A 19,096-nucleotide genomic window follows, 5' to 3' on the forward strand; every position below is an offset into this window, starting at 1 on the left:
CTGTAGAGAGCAAAACCGCGGCCACTGAGGACTGCCCTACAGAGGGCCATCATAGCTCTGGGAGCACCAAGGAGGGGAACGCACACAGATGTGGGGGAGGGGAGTCAAGGAGAGGAGTTGAGATCCCATGAGAAGGTGATATCAAGCTGGGTCTAGAAGGACTCATGTGGTAAGCAGGTGCAGAGAAAAAGTCAAAGTCTCCCGATCATACTTGGGTGACAGGGTCTCATCTCTATCACTGGAAAGGACATTCTGGCTACTTGAAGGGTTACTGACATTGATCAGGGTGGTGGCCCTCATGGATATGAACTCTGTGACATCTTGCATTCTCTCAGGTTCTGTGGGATGGTTCTCTTGAGACCATTCTTGAGAGCTTTAGTTAATTCTTAAATCTCTTAAAATCCTCTATTTGGGAGTCTATACATATGGTCAGAGATTATACGCAAAGTTATCAGAAAGTCCTAACTCCTGAATCCCCTGAAGAAAATAGTCCCTACTTACTGTCTTTAGAACAAGAAGAAAACAGAATCAAGAATCTGCCAGATCTGGGGAGGGCACGACTTCAATTCCCACTAGAATTTGTCCTGTGCCTAAACGCTTATGAAATATCCACGGTTCTTCTATCTACTTAAGATGTTATTACTGACAATTCATTTAGTTCCCAGACAGTGAGGAAATCACATTCATGAGAGCACAGGTACCAGGAAATCTCACAGGGCAGTGAGATCTGAAATCAGATCCCTAATTTTTAGAGATTTATGTATTTTAGGGCTGCTAGTTATAGAGGGTTGAATATGTACCCTTCATAATTCATGGCCACTCAGGACCTCAAAGACCTCATGTGAATCTTTGCAAATGTAAGTAGTTAAGGATCTCAGGATTTAGGGTGGGTCCTAAATACAGTGACTGGTGTCCTGGCAAGAAGAGGACAGGACACAGTGACATAAGCAAGAGAAGATGATGTGAAGATGGAGGCAGAGATGGACCAACACGTCTACAAGTTAAAGAGCACCAAGAACTGCCTGCAATCGTTGGAAGTGAGGGGAGAGTGGCAAGAAAAGGTTTCTCCCTCGAAACCTCCCAAAGACACAAACCTCCCTGCACACACACTGTTGAGAGGACACATTTCTGTTGTTAAAACTTTCATAGTAATTTCTTATAACAGCCCCAAGAAACCATTATACTGATTGTCTTAATCTGGTCACACTTGTAACTATTCTTCTGTGATTCAAAAGTGTGTACTGGACATTCGTATTTATGGTCCTAGTATCTACACTCTATTTTGTGGTAAAAACAACATTTAAGATTTGTTTTGGGGAAGGTGACACTGACTGTGTTATCAGCTCTGGGGATGAAAAACAGGGGCCAAAGCTGACTGGCACCTTTTTACACACTGATCTCAGGGGCCTATGAGATAAAACTCTATCTCATCTTGACTGTGAAGTTGTTTTTCATTCTCACTGGATTTGAACCTAAGATCCTGCTACCATCCTGCTATTCTGTGAGACAGGGGACACAACCAAAGCTTGAAGGAAGAGCTGAGCGGTGAAGAGAAACCAAGTCCCCGTGAGGTCACTGGACTCTCAAACCTGAGTACAGGTTTGGCCCTTCACCTGAAGCTGGCCCTTCACCTGCCCCCACACTTCTCATGAGTCAAAAACTCCGTTTTTGCTCCAGCCATGTTATCTCCTGAAACAATCAATCAAAAGAGTTCTCAGAAAACAGATTCCAATCTGGTTCATTATCTTAATTATTTTGATATGAAGAAAAATTACATGCTTGTGTTACTTACACCAAAACAGGCAACCTGTTCCTCTCCAGTAGAGCCACTTACCTTGTACCTCAGTGTCCCTCGTAATAAAGTGTGAGCAGACGGAATGCCATAAATCTCAGCATACTTCGTACTGTCTCTGTTAGGATAACCTTCCAAATTTAATCCAGGGAAATAATCCATGGGAGTGACTGAATCCAGAAAGGAGACACCTCCAACAGCATTCACAACCTGGGGAGCATTGAAAAGGCACATGAGGAGTTAAAACAGTGTATTCTCTCTTTGGACTTATCTGTGTCCTTCGTACAAAAAACAAAAAACAGCTTTTACAAAAAAGAAAAAAAAAAAGCAATAGGTGATTTGAAAAAAATATTTTAATGGCTTCCCTGGTGGCTCAGGTGGTAAGGAATCCACCTGCAATGCAGGAGACCTGGGTTCAATCCCTGGGTTGGGAAGATCCCCTGGAGGAGGGCATGCAACCCACTCCAGTATTCGTGCCTGGAGAATCCCATGGACAGAGGAGCCTTGTGGGTTACACAGTCCACGGGATCACAAAGAGTCAGATAGGACTGAGGAACTAACACTCCCCCTGATCAACATCCCATATTCAACCTGTTCCACTAATAACTTAATTCACAAGGCCATTGTTCTCCCAAGGTTTAAAATCTGACTTAAAGCATTTCATTTTTTACTAAGATCTTGTTTCTGATTTCCCCTCGCCCCGGGATAAGATGACACTGAATTATGTCTCCTAGAGTTCTGTTTTTAAATAGGCAACACACTATAAGAACAGATACTCAAGGTGCCTTCTGTGTTCACATAGAAATGGCCATATTCTCACTCTTCTTTCTTTTCACTCCATCTCCCTTCTCGAATGCTACATCAGGTACCATTCACATCCATTCACACCTGGCATTTACAGAGCACTTGCTATGTGTGTGCCAGGATGGCACCTGGGAATAGGACAGTGATGAATAAGATTCAGCTCCTGCCTCCATGCACTCCTTTCTTCACTGGACAAACCTTTACTTAATGTCCACCAAGACCCAGGAGCAGCACTGGAGCAGCGATAAGACACTCACAGCCTAGACCGGTCAACCAGCCTGTGGATGTTGGGAAAGGGAGTGGGGGAGATGCCCTCTCACAAGGACAATGCAATGAACACGGAGTGAGATTCCAAAAATAAATAAATAAAAATGCTACCCCCTGATCTGACTGCTGGTGAGAAATTACAACACTGATCCCAAGCTCTTCTGGTGTCTCAGGAATCCTCTTTCCTACATCTCTCTCTGCATCACACACAATCAAGATGCAGTGAAGTATTTTTTTCCCTTTCATCTTGAATAAGGGGCTAAATTCTTCTTTCAACTTGTGAGGCAGGTGATTATCCCTGAGGTCATGGAAAACATTCTGGAGGAATACAATCAGAGCTGAGCATCCTGGTGGAACTAGACTCCATCCTGCTCACACTCCTGGAAACAATCTCTGACCACGTCTGAAAGCTTCACAAAACAACACAGTTCGAGGGAGCTGGCAATGGACCTTTGGATGGAGGCTGGGGAATTTGCTCAAAGGAGCCTTTGGCTAAACTGAATGCTTCATGGGGTTTATTTGTAGGGAGGTTTGATGTGTGTCTTGGTATGAAAGGGGAAACGGAAACAATTGTATATAGAACTGAAGTCTCAGGAAGAAATGGGCAGTGCTGACCTCAGAGTCAGGTCTGGTGGGGTCTCCGCAAGGCTCACGTTAGGGACTTCCCTGATGGTTCTGTAGTTGACTCTGCCCTGACAATTCAGGGAGCAAGGGTCTGATCCCTGGTTGGGGAACTAAGATTCCACATGCCATGAGGCACGGCTGTAAAAAAAAAAAAAAAAAGCCTCACTTTAAAGAGCATCAAGCACCATCAAAAATTCCAAGAGGGAGAATCTGAAGGAAGTGAGGAATGTTTTAATTTTCTTGTGAAACTCTTTTGAACTTCACAGTAAACATTTCCCAAATGCACTTTCTTTAAAGCAAATTTCTTACATCAGGATTCTAAATTTTCTTTAAGTCTAATAAATAGGCAAATGTTAACTTTTAGAGTCTTCTCACCTCTCTCTTCTACAACCTATGGCAATTCTAAAAGCTGATTATATGTTTGAAGGTTAGGGGTTTTTAAGAAAAAGTCAATAAAGAGCACTATATTCCAGCACTGTACCAGTCAGAAATAAATCAGCTGGTTCCTAAGTCCATCATGAGATCCTTATAAGGAAAATAGGGAAATATAAGCTGAATGGTAATGATCCATTTAGTGATTGAAATGGAAGCAACTGGACCCCAACATTACTGGATAATTTGTTATCAATTCAGAGTTGTATTTCTAGTGACTTAAAATGGGATTCATTCAGAAGCCCTGTCCTGTATGACTTGGACAAGAAAGAAAGACATACTTATCTATTTGGCAGAGAATATGCATTTTTTTCTGACTCGACAACAATTACATCCAAGATCCACTCCCAGGAGAGACACTGGCTCATTACTCACTGCTGGTGTAGGCTGCTCTAAGTGCAAGACTTCCCCACATGTCACCCACACTGACATGTCTCCCAGCCACCAAGGACCACTGACAATAAGCTTGACTGCTAAACCAATACATTTAACACAAGCAGTACACAGAAAGCATTTATGCAGCGCCCACTGTGTGCCAGGTGCCTTATATACACAACCTTTAATCCACACAATAACCCATTTTTCAGAGGTGAAAACTGAAGCTGAGACAGTCACTCAGAGGCAGATTTAAACACAGGTCTATTTGAATTTCATTTCATGCAAAGATGGGCACAATAAAGGACAGAAATGGTAGGGACCTAACAGAAGTAGAAGATATTAAGAAGAGGTGGCAAGAATACACAGAAGAACTATACAAAAAAGATCTTCATGTCCCAGACAACAACAATGGTGTGATCACTCACCTAGAGCCAGACATCCTGGAATACAAAGTCAAGTGGGCTTTAGGAAGCATCACTATGAACAAAGCTAGTGATGGTGATGAAATTCCAGCTGAGCTATTTCAAATCCTAAAGATGGTGTTGTGAAAGTGCTGCACTCAATATGCCAGCAAATTTGGAAAACTCAGCAGTGGCCACAGGACTGGAAAAGGTCAGTTTTCATTCTAATCCCAAAGAAAGGTAATGCCAAAGAATGTTGAAACTACTGCACAATTGCACTCATCTCACATGTTAGCAAAGTAATGCTCAAAATTCTCCAAGCTAGGCTTCAATAGTACTTGAACTGTGAACTTCCAGATGTTCAAGCTGGATTTAGAAAAGGCAGAGGAACCAGAGATCAAACTGCAAACATCTGTTGGATCATTGAAAAAGCAAGAGAATTCCAGAAAAACATCTACTTCTGCTTTATTGACTATGCCAAAGCTTTTGACTGTGTGGGTCAAAACAAACTGTGGAAAATTTTTAAAGAGATGGGAATACGAGACCACCTGACCTCCCTCCTGAGAAATCTGTATGAAGGTCAGAAAGCAACAGTTAGAACTGGACATGGAACAACAGACTGGTTCCAAATCTGGAAAGGAATACGTCAATGCTTATATTGTCACCCTGCTTATTTAACTTATATGCAAAGAGTACATCATGTGAAATGCCAGGCTGGAGGAAGCACAAGCTGGAATCAAGATTGCTGGGAGAAACATCAATAACTTCAGATATGCAGATGACATCACCCTTATGGCAGAAAGCAAAGAAGAACCAGAGTCTCTCGACAAAAGTGAAAGCAGAGAGTGAAAAAGTTGACTTAAAACTCAACATTCAAAAAACTAAGATCATGACATCTGTTCCCATCACTTCATGGCAAATAGATAGGAAAAAATGGAAAAAGTGACAGACTTTATTTGGGGGGGCTCCAAAATCACTGCAGATAGTGACTGCAGCCATGAAATTAAAAGACGCTTGCTGCTTGGAAGAAAACCTATGACCAACTTAGCATTATTAAAAAGCAGAGATATTACTTTGCCAACAAAGGTCCGTCTAGTCAAAGCTATGGTTTTTCCAGTAGTCGTGTATGGATGTGACAGTTGGACCACAAAGAAAGCTGAGTGCTGAAAAATTGGTGCTTTTGATTTGTGGTGTTGGAGAAGACACTTGAGAGTCCCTTGGACTGCAAGGAGATCCAACCAGTCCATCCTAAAGGAGATCAGTCCTGAATATTCATTGGAAGGACTGATGCTGATGCTGAAACTCCAATCCTTTGGCCACCTGATGTGAAGAACTGACTCATTGGAAAAGACTCTGGTGCTGGGAAAGACTGAAGGCAGGAGAAGGGGATGACAAAGGATGAGATGGTTGGATGGCATTACCGATTCTATCAACATGAGTTTGGGTAACCTCCAGGAGTTGGTGATGGACAGCGAAGCCTGGTGTGCTGCAGTCCATGGGGTCACAAAGAGTTGGGTATGACTGAGCAACTGAACTAAACTGAAGTATTTGAATCCAACATCCATGTTCTTTCTGCTATACCATTTGTTGCTATTGTTTAGTCACTAAATCATGTCCATCTCTTTTGTGACCTCATGGACTATAGCCCACCAGGCTCCTTTGTCCATGGAATTCTCCAGACAAGAAACTGAAGTGGAAAGGTTTCCATTTCCTTCTCCAGGGCATCTTCCTGACCCAGGGATTAAATCCACATCTCCTATATTGGCAGATGGATTCTTTACCACTGAGGGATTCTATAGGGATTCTATACCCCTACTATACCATACTGTCCCCTTAATGGTGCTCATTTGTGGATCAATGTTTTGAGAAGGATATTGATGAACCAGGTACAGCATTCCTGATCATGCCACTGGTGATGCACTTGAAAATTGCAATAAGAATGGCTGCAGGCAGTGGAGAGAAGCAACTACAAAGGGGAGGCTGGGTGCTGAAGTCAAGGGAGTGGCAGGAAATAGAAACAGAGGCAAAAAACCCATCTTGAAGCTGTGTCTGCAGAACAAACACAATCCTTACTTATAGTATGTGTTTTGCTTGTGAGTGACTTGGGAGAGAAGGCTGAAGGAGATGGTGGCAAAACTCTGCCACATCACCCCGAGATGCCATCAATGTTCCACCACCCATGGAAGAAAGACAGCTCAGAGAAGACACAATCACTGTCTCCAAACATGTGCAAGGAAATCAGATGTGTTGGAAACAGGATTAGATGTTAGAAGTGAGCAATAGTACTGTTAATAGAGCTCATGGTCCTACATCCTTGCAGTAATTTCCACTGAGAAACATTCTAAATTCTAGGCTGCTGCCTGAGCTGCTGGAAAAGTTTAAGGTTTTGATTTCAAGCAGAAGCCAGAGAAGTCACCTGGCTCTGCCGTGATGATTCTGTGAATTACGTAAGGCCTGCTCCGTGGCAGAAGGTGACGGTGACAGAGAGGATGGAGGGACAAGAGAGGCTTTGAGAAGTCTAACAATCCAGGTAAGGAGATAGACTGATGCACTTGAATCACTGAGTGAATAATACAGCATCCAGAAAGTTCTTAGACACAGACAATCAAAGTGTGGGAGTTCAGACAAGAGAATAGTTAACAGGGGCTGGAGTGGTCAGGACAAGCTGCAGTCACAAGAGGAGACCTTGAGAAAAGTATCGTTTTAGCAAAGAAAAGGAAGACATCGTGTTTTCTGTTGGTGTCCTCCACAGTGTCAGGAAGATGCAAAAAGCACTCCTCTTTAACAAAAGGAGTACAGGATGAAAGGGAAAAACTTCAAATTCAACAAATACAACTTCTACCGCCCGAAAGCAACTTCTTCCTTTCCCTGAGTTCTCATCACCATTTATTTCTTTATGCAGCTAATATTTGCTGGGGACTTAAGACATGCCTGACAATCTGCTGTTAAGCAGAGTGTAATCTATATGACCTCACAGAGCCTGACTGCAAGAACCCTGCAAGGCTGGTGTGATTATGCTTATCATCAGGCAGGGAACCCAACACTCAGAGAGATGAAATGATGACTCGAGTACTGCCCAGCCAGCAATGGCAGAGCTAGAGCACCATGCCAGGCCCCCTGGTATCAGGCTCCCTGCTCTTTCTGTCGCACACATTGCTCTCCACTGACCTTCTCCTTGCTAGAATCTTTATCTGGCCATATAACCTTTATATGGCCTCCTGATAATAAGCATTTTGCATGACTGTAGCAAGCATTCTATATGGGTCAGTCTCTGATCCACACAGCAGAAGGTGGAAGGGGCTGTTGACACACAACAGATCGGCAGTGGTGTAGAAAAGAATGTGTGCCTGGAAGAACCTCAGACTGGGGCCCAAACCTTCATTATTTGTAGACCCAGAGAACTAGATGGAACCTTAGTGCCCACCATCAGGACACTGATGCCCAGTTGACCTTTACAACTGCATGGTCTTTGGTGACACTCAGGGATATCAGCACTTGGACCAGAACCTAGGGGTCCTGTTTCATATCCTGAAATATGTGAATGTGTCTTTCCAGAATCAAGGTAAAGTGTCCTGCTTGCTCTGTCACGTTTTAAGTTCAGCTCTGGTCCTTTGGTTATTAAATCGGTTCACCTCAATTTCAGGTGCACATCAGAATCATTTGGGAGGTTTTTAAAGATCCCAAGACCAGGTAAATCAGAATCTCTGGGGAATGTAGCCCAGACATTAGTATTTTTAAAGTGTCTTGGCAATTCCAGTGTGTAGTCAAGGCTGGGAGCCACACTCATCTTAGGTACAGAACCTAGTGGTTGATAATAACATTCACCCTAAGAAATTCTTTCAATTTACTCCTCTTTTTACACAAAATACATTTAGATCACAGATACACTGAGAACTTATAATACTGCTGCCAGAATAATCTTTTTAAGACCCACATCTGATCACATAGTCTATCACTCCCTGTAGAGGTAGGACTAGCATGAGGTGAGTGAGTTGCTTGGGGCACAAAACATAAAGAAGAACCCTTGGTCCAGTTATGTTTGTTCCTAAGTGTGAGTATTTCCTTACAGTCAAGAGCATAAATTATCAAAGCAGATCAATGTGATTTGGACACTGGCAATCCCTGGTGGCTCAGATGGTAAAGAATCCACTTGCAATGCAGGAGATGTGGGTTCGATCTCTGGGTTGGGAAGATCCTTTGGAGAAGGGAATGGCTACCCACTCCAGTATTCTGGCCTGGAGAACTCCATGGACAGAGGAGCCTGGGAAGCTACAGTCCATGCCAGGCTACAGTCCATGGGTCACAAAGAGTAGGACACAACTGAGCAACTTTCACTAATGCCAACTGCCATCTCTAACTGAGGCTGAGTTAGCACTTCTTATGCCTGGTTCCAAATAGGAAAAGGAGTATGTCAAGGCTGTATATTGTCACCCTGCTTATTTAACTTATATGCAGAGTACATCATGAGGAATGCTGGGCTGGAAGAAGCACAAGCTGGAATCAAGATTGCTGGGAGAAATATCAATAACCTCAGATATGCAGATGACACTACCCTTATGGCGGAAAGTGAAGAGAAACTAAAAAGCCTCTTGATGAAAGTGAAAGAGGAGAGTGAAAAGGTTGGCTTGAAACTCAACATTCAGAAAACGAAGATCATGGCATCTGGTCCCATCACTTCATGGGAAATAGATGGAAAAACAGTGGAAACAGTGTCAGACTTTATTTTGGGGGGCTCCAAAATCACTGCAGATGCTGATTGCAGCCATGAAATTAAAAGATGCTTACTCCTTGGAAGGAAAGTTATGACCAACCTTGATAGTATATTAAAAAGCAGAGACATTACTTTGCGAACAAAGGTCTGTCTAGTCAAGGCTATGGTTTTTCCCATGGTCATGTATGGATGTGAGAGTTGGACTGTGAAGAAAGCTGATCACCGAAGAATCGATGCTTTTGAACTGTGGTGCTGGAGAAGACTCTTGAGAGTCCCTTGGACTGCAAGGAGATCCAACCAATCCATTCTAAAGGAGATCAATCCTGGGTGTTCATTGGAAGGACTGATGCTAAAGCTGAAATTGCAATACTTTGGCCACCTCATGCGACGAGTTGACTCACTGGAAAAGAGTCTGATGCTGGGAAAGGTTGGGGGTGGGAGGAGAAGGGGACGACAGAGAATGAGATGGCTGGATGGCATCACCGACTCTGTGGATATGAGTTTGAGTGAACTCCGGGAGTTGGTGATGGACAGCGAGGCCTGGCGTGCTGTGATTCATGGGGTCGCAAAGAGTCGGACACGACTGAGCGACTGAACTGATAAGGTTTCCAAGATAGAAACAGCCTGTTTCTATCTTCTATGGAAAACCATAGGCTTGACTAGACGGACCTTTGTTGGCAAAGTCATGTCTCTGCTTTTTAATATGCTGTCGAGGCTGGTCATAACTTTCCTTCCAAGGAGTAAGCATCTTTTAATTTCATGGCTATAATCACCATCGACAGTGATTCTGGAGCCCCCCAAAATAAAGTCAGCCACTGTTTCCACTCTTTCCTCATCTATTTGCCATGAAGTGATGGGACAGGATGCCATGATCTAAGTTTTCTGAATGTGGAGCTTTAAGCCACTTCAGTATTCTTGTCTTGAGAACCCCATGAACAGTATGAAAAGGAAACCTTATAGCATTGTTGTAAGAATCAGATGAAACTGACACTCAGCACAGTCATGAGTGGCAGTGTCTCTGCCAGGCTGGCACCTTCTTAACCCTCAAAACTGAGTACATCTCTCCCTGCTAATTTTCCTCTCCCCAACCTCCTTAGCAAAAGCAAGTCAATTACTCTTTCATCTGCATCACTGTGACATGTTAGCATACTTTGGAACTTCTCTTATTGAATTATACCAATTTTTCCAGTGTCTGCCTTTCCTCCCATGAAGCTATCTGGTAAAAGAGGGGGTTAAAAGGCTTAGACCTGGATTTGAATTCCAGCTGAATGGCTGTGAACATTCTCTTTGAGCCACAGTCTCCTTATAGTAAAATGATGAAAACAATACTAAATTCAGAGAGCTCTTACATTCTGTCACACAGCATCTGGGAAAGAAATGTTAGTTTCCTTCCCTCACCCACCAAATTCTCCATCCCAAGAGCCACCCCATTTCAGTTATGAGTTCTCTGAGATCAGGAACTTCATTCAGCATGATAACCTTTAGTGCCTTGGCCCAAGTCTAGCACATAATAGGGACTCAGTAAACATTTGTCATGCTGAAATAAATCGCAAGATGACCAGTAGGTACCCATGCAGAGAAGCCAAGTGTTTAAACTGCAGAAACAACTTGCAAGAAGGCAAAGAGGAAAGAATGAGCTTTGCTGGGGATGGTGGAGAGAGCTCACTGAATAGAACAGAAAATACACACCGGGAAACACTGCAGGAGGAGGAAATGAAGGACAAGCAGCACGGCCAGCATTAAAGGGCCTTGGAATCAGGGAGAAAGAGTTTGGATTTTCTTAGGCAGTTATTTTGGGTTTGTATCTCTAAAGCTTTGATGACCCTCCTTCACCTTTCCATTGAGCTTAGGCAGTTATTTTGGGTTTGTATCTCTAAAGCTTTGATGACCCTCCTTCACCTTTCCATTGAGCAGATAGGTTGCAGGCTGCATTATGTTCATCAGAACTCCCACTGGACTCCAGCTAAATTTGTATCTCAAAGGATTGTCTGAATATTCAGGAGCTGGAAGGCCACCACAGTAGGAAACATAAGATTCAATCTGTAAAATAAAGAATCAGCAATAAGATAGAATAATCTATCCAAATAATTAAGTACAATGACACAAATAAAGTAAACTTGTTAGAGTTTCTCCTTTCTTAAAGATACAAAGGCTTTCAAAAATACATCCTTAAAGTCAAACACCACTTAAGTCCATTATATTTATATATATATATATTTTAAATCCTCTAGATACTGTGACTAACATTTTGCTCCATTAACACTCCAACTGTTAGTTCAATTCTGCTTGATCATTGCCTCCTTTTAATTCAAATTATATATTTGATTATATGTACATAATTATTCATACTGATTAATATGTTAATATAAAATATTGTTAATTGTATGATACAGTTTAGTTAATTAGAATTTTTATTTGATTATATACATATATAACGGTTATATATAATCAGATTCATCACACTTTATGTCCAATAGCTCCTTCTTATGTGTAAAAGATACTTTATATACCAACAGATTGATAATATTATAAAGAATTTTTCTCACTTTTATTTATTTATTTTTTTTTTTAAATTTTAATTTATTTTATTGGAGGCAAATTACCTTTCATTAATATATTGGTTGGTTTTGCGATACATTGACATGAATCCGCCCCGGGTGTACATGTGCTCTCCCTCCCGAACCCCCCTCCCACCTCCCTCCTCCCCATATCCTCCCCCCATGTCATTCCCGTGCACCAGCCCCAGGCATCCTGCATCATGCGTCGAACCTGGACTGGTCACATATGCTAATATACATGCTACAATGCCATTCTCCCCAATCATCCCACCTTCACCCTCTCCCACAGAGTCCCAAAGACTGTTCTATATGTCTATGTCTCTTTTGCAGTCTCGTACACAGGTTTCAGGTTTCCATCTTTCTAAATTCCATATATATGCGTCAGTATACTATATTGATGTTTTTCTTTCTGGCTTACTTCACTCTGTATAATTGGCTCCAATTTCATCCACCTCATTAAAACTGATTCAAATGCATTTTTCTTGATGGCTGAAAAATACTCCATTGTGTATATGTACCAAAGCTTTCTTATCCATTCATCTGCAGATGGACATCTAGGTTGCTTCCATGCCCTGGCTATTATAAACAGTGCTGCAATGAACATTGGCGTACATGTGTCTCTTTCAATTCTGGTTTCCTCGGTGTGTATGCCCAGGAGTGCAATTGCTGGATCATATGGCAGTTCTATTTCCAGTTTTTTGAGGAATCTCCACACTGTTCTCCAAAGTGGCTGTACTAGTTTGCATTCCCACCAACAGTGTAAGAGGGTTCCTTTCTCTCCACACCCTCTCCAGCATTTATTGCATGTAGACTTTTGGATAGCAGCCATTCTGACTGGTGTGAAATGGTATCTCATTGTGGTTTTGATTTGCATTTCTCTGATTATGAGGGATGTTGAGCATTTTTTCATGTGTTTGTTAGCCATCTTAATGTCTTCTTTGGAGAAATGTCTGTTTAGTTCTTTGGCCCATTTTTTGATTGGGTCACTTAGTTTTCTGGAATTGAGCTGCAGGAGCTGCTTGTATATTTTGGAGATTAATCCTTTATCAGTTGCTTCATTTGCTATTATTTTCTCCCATTCTGAAGGCTGTCTTTTCACCTTGCTTAGAGTTTCTTTTGCTGTGCAGAAGCTTTTGATTTTAATTAGGTCCCATTTGTTTATTTTTGCTTTTATTTCCAATATTCTGGGAGGTGAGTCTTGGAGGATCCTGCTGTGATTTATGTCAGAGAGTGTTTTGCCTACGTTCTCCTCTAGGAGTTTTATAGTATCTGGCCTTACATTTAGCTCTCTAATCCATTTTGAGTTTATTTTTGTGTATGGTGTTAGGAAGTGTTCTAATTTCATTCTTTTACAAGTGGCTGACCAGTTTTCCCAGCACCACTTGTTAAAGAGACTGTCTTTTGTCCATTTTATATTCTTGCCTCCTTTGTCAAAGATAAGGTGTCCATAGGTGCGTGGGTTTATCTCTGGGCTTTCTATTTTGTTCCATTGATCTATATTTCTGTCTTTATGCCAGTACCATACTGTCTTGATGACTGTGGCTTTGTAGTAGAGCCTGAAGTCTGGCAGGTTAATTCCTCCAGTTCCATTTTTCTTCTTCAAGATTGCTTTGGCTATTCGAGGTTTTTTGTATTTCCATACAAACTGTGAGATTATTTGTTCTAATTCTGTGAAAAATATCGTTGGTAGCTTGATAGGGATTGCATTGAATGTATAAATTACATTTTACTTTTAAAAGTCAAACCATACTACAGAATTTTCAAAGCAGTCTAAAGATCAAAAAACAAAATATTTTTTGCTGCAATTTATGTCAAAGGGTATTCTGCTGTTGTCCTTTAGAAGTTTCATGGTTTCTGGTCTTACACTTAGGTCTCTAGTCTATTTTGGATGAAGCTGCAGTCTAAGTCTTTTATCAAACCAAAATATTATAGTAGCACCTATTTCTCTAAAAATTTATGCTAAGACTTGGACTCTTTCTAACCACACAAATATTTCTGCAGTTTCAAAATTATACTTGAAATTTCTAGTCACAGTATGAGTTAGAATGTAGCAGCTTTTTCTCAAAATAGACTAAAGACCAAAATGTGCAACCAGAAACCATGAAACTCTTAAAGGAAACAAAGGCAGAACACTCTTTGACACAAATTAGAGCAATACTTTTTTTTTTTTGTATCCATGTCCCAGTGTAAAGGAAATAAAACTGAAAATAAACAAATGAGACCCAATTAAAATTTAAAGCTTTTGCACAGCAGAGAAAATCATTGACAAAACAAATGACAACCTACTGAATGGGAGAAAATGTTTGTAAATGATATGACTAATAACATGTTAATACTTAAAACATATAAACAGCTCATTCAACCCAACATCAAAAAACCAAACAACCTGATTTAAAAATGGGCAGAAGGCCTGAACAGGCATTTTTCCAAAGAGGAAATGCAGACAGCCAGCAGGCACATGGAAAGACGCTCAACAGTGCTAATCAAGGAAATGCAAATTAAATCACAATGAGAAATATCACCTCACACATGTCAGAGTAACTAACATCAATAAGAACACAAATAACAAACGTTGGAGAGGATGTGAAGAAAAGGGAACCGTATACACTATTGGTGGGAAAGTATATTGGTACAGCTGCTGTGGAAAACAGCATGGATATTTCTCAAAAAACTAAAAATAGAATTACCATATTATATACCCTATATATCACTCCTGGGTATATATCTGAAAAAAATACTAATTTAAAAAGATGCATGCACCCCAATGTTCATCACAGCATTATTTATAGTTGCCAAGATATGGAAGCACCTAAGTGTCCATCAACAGGTGAACAGATAAAGAAGATGGGGTGTATGTATACAATGGAACACTACTCAGCCATAAAAATAATTAAATCTTGCCATTTGCAATGACATGGATGGACTTGTAGGGTATTATGCTAAGTGAAATAAGCAGACAGAGAAAGACTGCATGATATCACTTATATGTGGAATCTTAAAAAACTAGCAAATATAACAAAAAAGAAGCAGAGTCACAGATAAAGAGAACAAACTAGTGGTTACCAGTGGGGAAAGGGAAGCGGGGGGTGCAACAGAGGGGCAGGGTATTAAGAGGTACAAACTATCATGTATAAATAATACATATCACTGTTTATTGGATCACCATTGGTTTCATAATGGAAATACCACATAGTGAAGAAATTAAATGTCAAATTTTTTATTACCATAGTTCATGTTACTAGTGGGGTTTTCAGGAGTTTAGAGATGTTTTTGGTTAACATTCAGTGCAAAAGTACTAGATGGTGTATAACTCTAGAGTTGAGTTTTAAGGGATTCCCTAATATGTATACTATCTTTTTATATGAAGTAATAAATAAACTATAATCTTGAAAGTGACTGAAAAAAATAAGCTATAAGAAAATATTGTACAACACAGGGAATATAACCAACATTTTATGATAATTATAAGTGGAATATAACCTTTAACAAATATAGCACTTTCTTTAATCAAAATTGTAGAAAAATTATTTCTGGAAACGAAAATCTAGACCTCTTAATGATTTCCTAAATGGACCTTTGGGTGTCAGTTGGGCTCACCGTGGCTCCCACTTCTTTGGCCTTATCTATTGTTTCCATTGCCAACATATGATCAAGACCAGGGTCCAATCCCAATTCGCCAATGACTGTGATGCCAGCGTCTTCCACACTAAAAGAGGTAGAAAGAGAAAGAAGGAAACATCGGATAGAAAATTTTAAAAATTCCATGGAGCTGCTGAAAACTGACTGAAACTTACCTCTTTTCTAATTCTTTTAGTGCTGGGGTGATGTAGCTTGCAGTGATCATGTTAACTTTGCTTGTGATGCATGCCTTGGCCACAAGAGGATGCAATACATAAGGCAATAAGCTTAAAAACAGGGAGAAACTCATCAGAAACTTTCTTTTCCAACTCTCCTTCCAACACACCTTGACTTGCACTAAAGTGAACACATCACGCTGATAATTCTCTCAGAGATGATCAATTACTCCTTGAAGACTATAGAATAAATTCATCCTGTTTTTGTACTTAAAACTCTCCTCAATATGATCTTCAGTTCACCTTTCCATTTTTCCTCCCTGTATCTCCTTTATAAACTATAGAAGCTATTATAATTCTCCACTCACAGCCTTTACTTTTCCATTTCTGAAACTTTACTTTCACTATATCTTCCACTTAAAATTGTCCCTCACCTGCCCACCCCCATCCAGGTCAAACCTTCCCTAAAGAAAAGTCTGAAAAGGTACATCCTCCAGGAAACTTTCCCAGATTTCCCCAAATCCAGATCTTCCTCTGTATGTACTCAGCTATCTCTTTATAACATTTAATGGAATTTATTTTACTTATCCTTATATTTCTATGATTTTCTGTCTTGAGTTCCCTAGTAAAAGATAAGGTTGCTCTTCTTTTTACCTCCAAGTCTCCCAAACGGCTGTCATTAAACTAAGTCAGGTAATCCATACATTAGAAAGGAGAGTCTAGGCAAGGCCAGAGGAGAAAATGAGTTTTAATGGTATTGATTGTTGTAACAGCTAAAAGTTTATGCACGCATGCTACGCTGCTTCAGTCGTGTCCAACTCCTTGTGACGTTATGGACTGTAGCCCACCAGGCTCCTCTGTCCATGGGATTCTCCAGGCAAGAATGCTGGAGTATGATGTTTGGCACAAATCAACAAAATTCTGTAAAGCAATTATCCTCCAATTTAAAAAATAGATAAATTAAAAAAAAAAAAAGAAGAATGCTGGAGTGGGTTGCCATGCCCTCCTCCAGGGGATCTTCCCCACCTAGGAATGACACCCGCATCTCTTATGTCTCCTTCATTGACAGGTGGGTTCTTTACCACCTAAGAAGCCCTAAAAGTCTATATGGTGAGCAAAAACTGAAACTATACTTAAAACTCAACTTTAAATTTTCTAAGCATCTCACTCAGATGTTTTACTTTGGTGCTGGGACTACACAATCACAAAAAAATGAATTTCCACAAATATTGATATATATTAGTATATTCATATTCTATCCAAGGACTAATAAGCATCCTATAAGTCACATAACAATAAGTTCTACTAGCTTATTACCTGTTTGGTAAAGATATCTACACAGTATAATGAAAATATAAATACAAACTTATAAACATTATTACAGAGTATCACTGTATTTGTTATGTTCATCTTGTTTACTTCAGATTTTCTGTATTTCACATAAAACCAAACAATAAAATCACCTCTCAGGCACTTATCGCTCCTCAGGTTAACAGAACAGGGTAATATTACTTAGATTTATTACCATGCAGAACAGAATTATGTACGTATCTTGTCAATGACAATATGAAAACACTTTGTCTCTGTATTTCAGCTTTTTTAATCGAGAGTGAACGTAGACATTCTAGGAATCAGTGAACTAAAATGGACTGGAATGGGTGAATTTAACTCAGATGACCATTATATCTACTACTGTGGGCAGGAATCCCTTAGAAGAAATGGAGTAGCCATCATGGTCAAAAAAAGAGCCCGAAATGCAGTACTTGGATGCAATCTTAAAAACGACAGAATGATTTCTGTCAAGGGAAACCATTCAGTATTACAGTAATCCAAGCCTATGCCCCAACCAGTAATGCTGAAGAAGCCGAAGTTGAACAGTTCTATGAAGACCTACAAGACCTTCTAGAACTAACACCCAAAAAAGATGTCCTTTACATTATAGGGGACTGGAATGCAAAAGTAGGAAGTCAAGAAACACCTGGAGTAACAGGCAAATTTGGCCTTGGAGCACGAAATGAAGCAGGGCAAAGGCTAATAGAGTTTTGCCAAGAGAACACACTGGTCATAGCAAACACCCTCTTCCAACAACACAAGAGAAGACTCTACACATGGACATCACCACATGGTCAACACCGAAATCAGATTGATTATATTCTTTGCGCCAAAGATGGAGAAGCTCTATACAGATAGCAAAAACAAGACCAGGAGCTGACTGTGGCTCAGATCATGAACTCCTTATTGCCAAATTCAGACTGAAATTGAAGAAAGTAGGGAAAACCACTAGACCATTCAGATATGACCTAAATCAAATCCCTTATGATTATACAGTGGAAGTGAGAAATAGATTTAAGGGACTAGATCTGATAGATAGAGTGCCTGATGAACTCTGGACAGAGGTTCGTGACATTGTACAGGAGACAGGGACCAAGACCATCCCCATGGAAAAGAAATGCAAAAAAGCAAAAGGGCTGTCTGAGGAGGCCTTACAAATAGCTGTGAAAAGAAGAGAAGCGAAAAGCAAAGGAGTAAAGGAAAGATATAAGCATCTGAATGCAGAGTTCCAAAGAATAGCTAGGAGAGATAAGAAAGCCTTCCTCAGCCATCAATGCAAAGAAATAGAGGAAAACAACAGAATAGGAAAAACAAGAGATCTCTTCAAGAAACTTAGAGATATCAAGGGAACATTTCATGCAAAGATGGGCTCAATAAAGGACAGAAATAGTGTGGACCTAACAGAAGCAGAAGATATTAAGAAGAGGTGGCAAGAATACACAGAAGAACTGTACAAAAAAGATCTTCACGACCAAGATAGTCATGATAACGTGATCACTGACCTAGAGCCAGACATCTTGGAATGTGAAGTCAAGTGGGCCTTAGAGAGCATCACTATGAACAAAGCTAGTAGAGGTGATGGAATTCCAATTGAGCTATTTCAAATCCTGAAAGATGATGCCAGCAAATTTGGAAAACTCAGCAGTGGCCACAGGACTGGAAAAGAAAAGCAATGCCAAAGAATGCTCAAACTACCGCACAGTTGCACTCATCTCACACGCTAGTAAAGTCATGCTCAAAATTCTCCAAGCCAGGCTTCAGCAATATGTGAACTGCGAACTCCTAGATGTTCAAGCAAGTTTAAGAAAACGCAGAGGAACCAGAAATCAAATTGCCAACATCCTCTGGATCATGAAGAAAGCAAGAGAGTTCCAAAAAAACATCTATTTCTGCTCCATTGACTATGCCAAAGCCTTTGACTGTGTGGATCACAATAAACTGTGGAAAATTCTGAAGAGATGGGAATACCAGACCACCTGACCTGCCTCTTGAGAAACCTGTAT

General features: G+C 40.5%; 1 protein-coding gene across 2 annotated transcripts in view; it reads right to left on the bottom strand.

Moving 5' to 3' along the window:
- Positions 1-19,096, bottom strand: part of AASS (aminoadipate-semialdehyde synthase) — an 83,667-nt gene that overhangs the window by 12,819 nt on the left and 51,752 nt on the right. For both annotated transcript variants that reach the window (XM_088834646.1, XM_055421180.2), the window contains 4 exons: positions 15,762-15,872; positions 15,565-15,673; positions 11,309-11,449; positions 1,835-2,002 (listed from right to left, as the gene is read on the bottom strand). In XM_088834646.1, coding sequence (XP_088690772.1) covers positions 1,835-2,002; positions 11,309-11,449; positions 15,565-15,673; positions 15,762-15,872 — 529 coding nt within the window. The remainder of the gene's footprint in view (positions 1-1,834; positions 2,003-11,308; positions 11,450-15,564; positions 15,674-15,761; positions 15,873-19,096) is intronic.

This window comes from Moschus berezovskii, chromosome 3 (genome assembly GCF_049115385.1).
Source record: "Moschus berezovskii isolate FMDL1 chromosome 3, NW_MosBer_1.0, whole genome shotgun sequence".
Taxonomy (NCBI): Eukaryota; Metazoa; Chordata; class Mammalia; order Artiodactyla; family Moschidae; genus Moschus; species Moschus berezovskii.